The sequence below is a fragment of the Oncorhynchus mykiss genome, chromosome 27, assembly GCF_057628025.1.
Source record: "Oncorhynchus mykiss isolate SJ-2025 chromosome 27, ASM5762802v1, whole genome shotgun sequence".
In the NCBI taxonomy this organism is placed as follows: domain Eukaryota; kingdom Metazoa; phylum Chordata; class Actinopteri; order Salmoniformes; family Salmonidae; genus Oncorhynchus; species Oncorhynchus mykiss.
This window is the reverse complement of record NC_143048.1, coordinates 14,754,895-14,764,373: the sequence shown is the minus strand read 5'-3', so window position 1 is coordinate 14,764,373 and position 9,479 is coordinate 14,754,895. Positions and strand designations below refer to the sequence as shown.

Sequence of the window (9,479 nt, the reverse complement as noted above, 5' to 3'; positions counted from 1 at the left end):
GTACACATGTTAAATGTTTAGATTCTGGGCTGGTTTACCCTACCCAGATTAAGGCCATGTTTGGACTAAAAAGCCATTTTAATGCACGACGATTCTCCCAAGGAGAATGCTTTTAGTCCGCAGTAGGCTTAGTCCTGGTCTGGAAAACGGCACTATAGCTGACAGTAATTCAGATATGCCCTATAAAAACATAATGGTCTGCTGATATTCTTCTTTACAGTGGTGGAAAAAGTACTCAATTGTCATACTTGAGAAAAAGTAGAGATATCTTAATAGAAAGTGACTCAAGTGAGTCACCCAGTAAAATACTACTTGAGTAAAAGTCTAAAAATATCTGGTTTCAAATGTCCTTAAGTACAGTGGTGGAAAAGTCCTCAGTTGTCATACTTGAGTGAAAGTAAAGCTATACATAAAATTCCTTATATTAAGCATACCAGATGGCATGATTTTCTTGTATTTTTTTATTTACGGACAGCCATGGGCACACTCCAACACTCAGGCATCATTTAGAAACACAGTATGTGTTGAGTGATTCTGTCAGATAAGAGGCCGTAGGGATGACAACCCCTTACATTTATAGGTGTGTGAATTGGACCATATTTCTGTCCTGCCTGAGCATTTTAAAATTTAACGAGTACTTTTGGGTGTCAGGGAAAATGTGTGCGAGCAAAAGTACATATTTTCATTGGGAAGGTATTGGAGTAAAAGTTGTAAAACATATACATAGTAAAGTACAGATACTTGTGACTTAAGTATTACTTCAAAGTATTTTAATTTGGACCTAATACTTAGACCTAATTGGACCTTACTGAGAACGACATTGGAGATATTGGAGGGAACTGCTTCTAAATGCTCTTAAAGAGAGGAAAGAAGGTAAGGCTACAGCTGGCTGGCTGATGATGGCAAGATGGAGTGGACTGGCTTTTGTACTCCAACAACAATATTATAAATACTGAGAGCATGGTGGAGACTCTTCAGAGTGTAACCTTTAGATAGGTTTCTCCAGTTAGCCAGCCTGAGTTCTCATAGTGTGTTGTATTTTGTATTATGCCCCGGCTTTGCTGAACTAAACTGCCTCCTTTAAAAAAGTCTGTCACCCCTCGAATAAGCGCCAACATATTTGCTACCATTTCAAAGATTTCACATAAGAGGGAGAGAAGGATCACACTGAGATCAACAGAGTGTATGAATAATACCAAGAGTGTGCAGAGCTGTCATCAAGGCAAAGGGTGGCTACTTTGAAGAATCTCAAATATATTTTGATTTGTTTAACACTTTTTTAGTTACTAAATGATCCCATGTGTTTCCATAGTTTTGATGTCTTATTATTATACAATGTAGAAAATAATCAAATAAAGAAAAACCCTTGAATGAATAGGTGTTTCCAAACTTTTGACTGGTACTGTATTGACTCAGGGGTTAATACTGATCTAATCAAGATGTGTTTTTTTTAAATATTTTTTTTTTTACAAATGTTACAATTATTCCACTTTGCCATTGAGTTATTGGTGTAGATCATTAACAAAATGACATTTAAATCGATTTTAATCCCACTTTGTAAAAAAACATGAAAAAAGGCAAGTGGCGTGAATACTTTCTGAAGGCACTGTATTGTTTAGATATGGTTACATGTAGTTGCAAATGTTTGGAAAGAGCTGAGTTGTGTAAAAGTTTAGTGCCATTATTAGTATAATAGGCATTTCAAGGGTTTGTTTTTTTACTCAATTATTTGAAAAGGTACAACTGAGCAACAGTAGCCATACAGTATATTAAAACACACACACACACACACACACACACACACACAGCAAAAATAACCAGAACAGAAGGGTGCACAATACATAATACAAGCATCTGTTACCTTTTCTTGGCTTCTTGAGACCTACAGTGAAGTATTTTACCTTCATTCGCAGTAGCCTACCTTTTAATCTTTGTCTCCGCCATGTGTTCGTTTATTAGTACTGCAGGTGTTTTAGCGCATGAGCGCCTCCTGGTTTGTTTGTTTGCTCCACGGACTAGCTAGCCTGCTTATTTCGTCCATTTTGTTTTACCTTTAGCTAGATTATTCTATGGCAGAGATGGAAGACGGTGAAGAGCCGGGTTTAATACACTCTCACAGCTCTAATTCGGGGTCAAAATCGAGCAGTGACAAGATGTTTTCTCTCAAGAAATGGAATGCTGTGGCAATGTGGAGCTGGGATGTGGAGTGCGATACATGCGCCATCTGTAGGGTCCAAGTTATGGGTACGTTTGTTTGAATCAGTGATTTAGCTAGCTAGCCAGCTACAGTAACTAGTTATAGTAGGACACCCATAGTCAACTATTGGTGTGCATTAAGCTAGCTAACAACAACGATAAATACAGTAGCTTAGTGGTCAGACAGTCACCTAGCTAAGCTGATTAAGAGATGACCACCATGTCATGGGCAGACAGACCGATAATGGATCCTAGTTGGATAGCTTAGCTTGCTAGATCATATCTAGCTACAAAACAGACAACTAACGTTAGCTAGCTAATATAGCTAACGTTAGAATTCCGAAAACATGACTCAAGGCATTGCAAGGAATCAAGCTAGTTACAGTAACCAACTAACCTCGCATGGGAAGACTGAATTGCTATCAAGCTAGCCAGCTGTGTCAGTCCATATGTCACCATGTAGGAATGGTCAACGACAGCTGTGCACCAGTATAGCTAGTTGGTTAGTAAGTTTCCTTGATATATATATACCTTCTCTTTGCAGATGCATGCTTGCGGTGTCAGGCTGAAAATAAACAAGAGGACTGTGTTGGTAAGCTACTTTAAACGTCTTAGCCAAACATTTATATAGCCCCAAGACACCAATCTGGTGTTATAAGACCAGCGGTAGGTATGGGTCTGCTCCAGTGTTGGGGAAACCTGGATACACATTTTATAGATCCAGAACCGGGCCACAACTCCCACTGGTCTCACACCATGTGCATGTGACAGATATACCTGGGTTTCTAGTCTAGTATATGGGGTTACAATTTGATAAAGCCAGGGTATCTTAACCTTGGTAAAGCAGAGTTTGTACTGTGTATGCGTTAGGATACATATATTGATTGTGTGTGTACCAATATGCTTTACCATCTATTCGGCTGACATGCTGAATTTGAAAATACCATGTAGCACACAATTTCATAGTGTGCTTCTGTCTCCCCACTTTCACAGTTGTATGGGGAGAGTGCAACCACTCTTTCCACAATTGCTGCATGTCTCTCTGGGTTAAGCAGAACAATCGCTGTCCACTGTGCCAGCAGGACTGGGTCGTACAGAGAATCGGCAAATGAAGTCCCTGTAACTTCCCCATCCTTCCACTGCAAGTTTGGGCAGGAGACCGGACTGAGAAACTTCGACCTTCTATGTACATGTGTGTGTGCATGCCGCTGTCATTCCTTCGATGTTAAGATATAGAATGAATGGCCAATATCCAGGTGAAGACGTCCTTGCCTCGCTGTTTGATGGAAACATGGGCAGGTGCAGGGCAATGCTGAAGAACTCTGAGGATAGGTGCTGCGTTTGGTGTCTTTGTTACCTTTTTTTTGTGTCGTTCAAGATTTTTTTTTGTGAGAGAAAAAAAGTTAGTTATTAAAAATAAATCTACACTTAGCTTTGTTATTTCTTCCTTTTTAGCATTTTAATGTGATGGTTTATTGTTATGGTTGCATCCCCTCAGACCATGAGGTGTCTGCCTTTCTTGCTACCTGTAAGAGCCCATTTAATACATCACCTGCTAATCAAGATAATGTTCACAGAATACTATTGCCTCTGCATCATGTGTAGGCTATTGGGGTTTGGATCCATGGTGACGCAGGGACTGTGTTTAGTCCTGGCAGGGACAACCAGTAGGAGAGGAGCACTCCGTGCCAGTCAACCAATCAGAGAACTTCCAATATTGCATAATTGTGGCATTGTAATTGCATAATACATGCCAATCAGACACGTTACACTTGTCTATAAGAATAGTCACATTCAACTGATGAAATAATGAGTTAAACCTGAAATATTATATTCTGCTTAACATGCATTTCATGTGAAATACATGAATGGTTTGGGAAATGTTTTGATGGATATTTGTGTGGCTATGGCCAAAGTTGGGAAGCCTTTTCCTTCCTGATATTGTCTATGGTTACAAGCAGCCCTGTATGTTGTATAGGAATGTAACACCCTGTAGCTTCCATGTGGGAAACAAGGAAAATTTGACCTATAGCAATGGCCACTGTACAAACACACCTTTTCCTATGACTGAACATGCCATGCTCTGCTTTTTCAACAACTTAATGTAACAGCTCAGATAAACTATTGAATAATTAACTTTGTGTATACATGCCAACTCATTTAAAATCAGCACAACTACCGGAGCTGTTTTGGATGCAAGGAGTTGTGCAAGAATAGACCTGAGTTGTGTAATTGTTGAGATGATGTATATACAGTGCAAAAACAGGAAAAATCATTTGTGTTTCACTCTGATACTATACAGACAATAACTGTCAAAAGTTTGGACACCTACTCATTCCAGGCATTCTCTTTATTTGTACTTTTTTCTACATTGTAGAAAATAGTCATTAGACTATGGAGTCATGTACTAACCAAAACAATTTAAAACAAATCTAAATATATATTTGAGATTCTTCAAAGTAGCCACCCTTTGCCTTGATGACAGCTCTGCACACTTGACATTCTCTCAACCAGCTTCATGAGATAGTCACCTGGAATGCATTTCAATTAACAGGTGTGCCTTGTTAAAGTTAATTTGTGGAATTTATTTTCTTCTTAATGTATTTGAGCCAATCAGTTGTGTTGTGACAAGGTGGGGGTGATAGCCCTATTTGGTAAAAGACCAAGTCCATATTATGGCAAGAACAGCTCAAATAAGCAAAGAGAAACAACACTCCATCATTACTTTAAGACATGAAGGAAGGTCAGTCAATCCAGAAAATGTCAAAAACTTTTAAAGTTTCAAGTGCAGTCGCAAAAACCATCAAGCGTTATGATGGAACTGGCTCTCATAAAGACCGCCACAGGAAAGGAAGACCCAGAGTTACCTATGCTGCAGAGGATAAGTTCATTAGAGTTACCATCAGAAATTAAAGCTCAAATAAATTCTTCACAGAGTTAAACAGACACATCTCAATATCATCTGTTCAGAGGAGACCGTGTGAATCAGGCCTTCATGAGGGAATTGCTGCAAAGAAACCACTACTAAAGGACACCAATAATAAGAAGAGACTTGCTTGGGCCATGAAACACAAGCAATGGACATTAGACCAGTGGAGATCTGTCCTTTCGGAGTCCAAATTTGAGATTTTTCGTTCCAACCACTGTGTCTTTGTGAGATGCAGAGTAGGTAAACGGATGATCTCCGCATGTGTGGTTCCCATGGAGGTGCAATGGTGAGGTGGTGCTTTGCTGGTGACAATGTCAGTGATTTATTTAGAATTCAAGGCACACTTGACCAGCATGGCTACCACAGCATTCTGCAGTGATATGCCATCCCATCTGGTTTGCACTTTTTACAATTTTATTTAACTAGGCAAGTCAGTTCAAAACAAATTCTTATTTACAATGACAGCCTACGAACAGTGGGTTAACTGCCTTGTTCAGGGGCAGAATGACAGATTTTTACCTTGTCAGCTCGGGGATTCAATCTCGCAACCTTTCGATTACTGGCCCAACGCTTTAACCACTAGGCTACCTGTTGCCCCACTTAGTGGGAGTATCATTTGTTTTTCAACAGGACAATGACCAAACACACTTACAGGCTGTGTAAGGGCTATTTGACCAAGAGTGATGGAGTGCTGCATCAGATGTCCTGGCCTCCATAATCACCAATTGAGATGGTTTGGGATGAGTTGGACCACAGAGTGAAGGAAAAGCAGCCAACAAGTGCTCAGCAAATGTGAGAACTCCTTCAAAACTGTTGGAAAAGCATTCCTGGTGAAGCTGGTTGAGAGAATGGAAAGAGTGCAAAGCTGTCATCAAGGCAATATAACAAATATTTTGATTTGTTTAACACTTTTTTGGTTGCTACATGATTCCATATGTGTTATTTCATAGTTTTGATGTCTTCACTATTATTCTACAATGTAGAAAATAGTACAAATAAACAAAAACCCTTGAATGAGTAGGTGTGTCCAAACTTTTGACTGGTACTGTATATACAGTTTACAGTATATATATATAGTCATAATCCTGCCTGTCTTCTGCTCTTCAGCCAAAGCACACCCCTTTTGGCACAACATAGCTTTAAATAGACCCAGCTTACCTACATGTTTCATCAAACTTGGCTACTCCTCATGGTTTTAAGCTACTATACTTGGCATTGATCTTGCCTATAGGGCTGTCTATGGGCTTAGCAGAATGACAGTGATCTCCAAATGCAGCTCTCTGTTCCTTTTTTTACCTTTGCCCCCAATCCCAGGTCAGGACAAGCTCAGCGTAACAATCTCTGTGGAAGTCATCCATGACTTCTGCCTGACTCCTGACCTGTGCCTAACCTTTACTAAACCTATCAGAAAGTACTTGAATAATCTATACTTCACCACCATCATCACTAAAGAAGCAGTATAGCCTAAGAACGAGCAATCTGCAGTTCAAATAACAACAAAGTAAACCCCCTGCCACTGTTTCGGTAAACAGCTGAGGCATGGGGCTGTAGAAATATAACCACTTAAATTCATAGCAAAGCTATGAATACAAGGACTGACCATAATTGAGATACAATGTTTGTTTACAATTACATTGTTTACAAACAATTGAGTAAAACGAGCTTATATGGGTTCTCATCGAGTGTGACAGTTGAACTAAGCTCATGATGCATTTATAAGTTATATTCTTCAATGCTGAATGGGTACATACAGTATCATTAATTAGATAGTCCAAAAATGTATGTACCAATCACAAATTGCACACAGTAATGTTGTTGTATACTGTACGTTAAAAGGGTGATAAGGCCATACAATAAACTGGGCACGCCAATGCTAATATGTGTCCCGGAAGCCAACGGATATAATGACTTGTGATGTCTACAATCTAAACTTGATGCCCTCAACCTCACACAAATTATCAATGAACCTACCAGGTACCTCCCCAAAGCCTTAAACACGGGCACCCTCATAGATATCATCCTAACCAACTTGCTCTCTAAATACACCTCTGCTGTTTTCAACCAAGATCTCAGCGATCACTGCCTCATTGCCTGCATCCGTAATTGGTCAGCGGTCAAACGACCTCCACTCATCACTGTAAAACGCTCCCTGAAACACTTCAGCGAGCAGGCCTTTCTAATCGACCTGGCCGGGGTATCCTGGAAGGATATTGATCTCATCCCGTCAGTAGAGGATGCCTGGATATTTTTAAAAAATGCCTTCCTAACCATCTTAAATAAACATGCCCCATTCAAGAAATTTAGAACCAGGAACAGATATAGCCCTTGGTTCTCCCCAGACCTGACTGCCCTTAACCAACACAAAAACATCCTATGGCGTTCTGCATTAGCATCGAACAGCCCCCGTGATATGCAGCTGTTCAGGGAAGCTAGAAACCATTATACACAGGCAGTTAGAAAAGCCAAGGCTAGCTTTTTCAAGCAGAAATTTGCTTCCTGCAACACTAACTCAAAAAAGTTCTGGGACACTGTAAAGTCCATGGAGAATAAGAACACCTCCTCCCAGCTGCCCACTGCACTGAAGATAGGAAACACTGTCACCACTGATAAATCCACCATAATTGAGAATTTCAATAAGCATTTTTCTACAGCTGGCCATGCTTTCCACCTGGCTACTCCTACCCCGGTCAACAGCACTGCACCCCCCACAACAACTCGCCCAAGCCTTCCCCATTTCTCCTTCTCCCAAATCTGCTCAGCTGATGTTCTGAATGAGCTGCAAAATCTGGACCCCTACAAATCAGCCGGGCTAGACAATCTGGACCCTTTCTTTCTAAAATGATCTGCCAAAATTGTTGCCACCCCTATTACTAGCCTGTTCAACCTCTCTTTCGTGTCGTCTGAGATTCCCAAAGATTAGAAAGCAGCTGCGGTCATCCCCCTCTTCAAAGGGGGTGACACTCTTGACCCAAACTGCTACAGACCTATATCTATCCTACCATGCCTTTCTAAGGTCTTCGAAAGGCAAGTCAACAAACAGATTACCGACCATTTCGAATCTCACCATACCTTCTCTGCTATGCAATCTGGTTTCAGAGCTGGTCATGGGTGCACCTCAGCCACGCTCAAGGTCCTAAATGATATCTTAACCGCCATCGATAAGAAACATTACTGTGCAGCCGTATTCATTGATCTGGCCAAGGCTTTCGACTCTGTCAATCACCACATCCTCATCGGCAGACTCGACAGCCTTGGTTTCTCAAATGATTGCCTCGCCTGGTTCACCAACTACTTCTCTGATAGAGTTCAGTGTGTCAAATCGGAGGGTCTGCTGTCCGGACCTCTGGCAGTCTCTATGGGGGTGCCACAGGGTTCAATTCTTGGACCGACTCTCTTCTCTGTATACATCAATGAGGTCGCTCTTGCTGCTGGTGAGTCTCTGATCCACCTCTACGCAGACGACACCATTCTGTATACTTCTGGCCCTTCTTTGGACACTGTGTTAACAACCCTCCAGGCAAGCTTCAATGCCATACAACTCTCCTTCCGTGGCCTCCAATTGCTCTTAAATACAAGTAAAACTAAATGCATACTCTTCAACCGATCGCTACCTGTACCTACCCGCCTGTCCAACATTACTACTCTGGACGGCTCTGACTTAGAATACGTGGACAACTACAAATACTTAGGTGTCTGGTTAGACTGTAAACTCTCCTTCCAGACCCATATCAAACATCTCCAATCCAAAGTTAAATCTAGAATTGGCTTCCTATTTCGCAACAAAGCATCCTTCACTCATGCTGCCAAACATACCCTTGTAAAACTGACCATCCTACCAATCCTCGACTTTGGCGATGTCATTTACAAAATAGCCTCTAATACCCTACTCAACAAATTGGATGCAGTCTATCACAGTGCAATCCGTTTTGTCACCAAAGCCCCATATACTACCCACCATTGCGACCTGTACGCTCTCGTTGGCTGGCCCTCGCTTCATACTCGTCGCCAAACCCACTGGCTCCATGTCATCTACAAGACCCTGCTAGGTAAAGTCCCCCCTTATCTCAGCTCGCTGGTCACCATTGCATCTCCCACCTGTAGCACATGCCCTAGCAGGTATATCTCTAGTCACCCCCAAAACCAATTCTTTCTTTGGCCGCCTCTCCTTCCAGTTCTCTGCTGCCAATGACTGGAACGAACTACAAAAATCTCTGAAACTGGAAACACTTATCTCCCTCACTAGCTTTAAGCACCAACTGTCAGAGCAGCTCACAGATTACTGCACCTGTACATAGTCCACCTATAATTTAGCCCAAACAACTACCTCTTTCCCTACTGTATTTAATTTATTTAT

The 9,479-nt window shown here is 41.2% G+C and overlaps 1 protein-coding gene across 1 annotated transcript; it reads left to right on the top strand.

Annotated features, from left to right (window-relative positions):
* Window positions 1–2,059: 2,059 nt before the first annotated feature.
* Window positions 2,060–3,627, top strand: LOC110507619 (RING-box protein 2). The gene is made up of 3 exons (XM_021587720.3): window positions 2,060–2,244; window positions 2,741–2,788; window positions 3,190–3,627. Exons 1-3 carry the CDS (start codon window positions 2,070–2,072, stop codon window positions 3,306–3,308), a joined length of 342 nt encoding a protein of 113 aa, XP_021443395.1. The 5' UTR covers window positions 2,060–2,069; the 3' UTR covers window positions 3,309–3,627.
* Window positions 3,628–9,479: the final 5,852 nt, after the last annotated feature.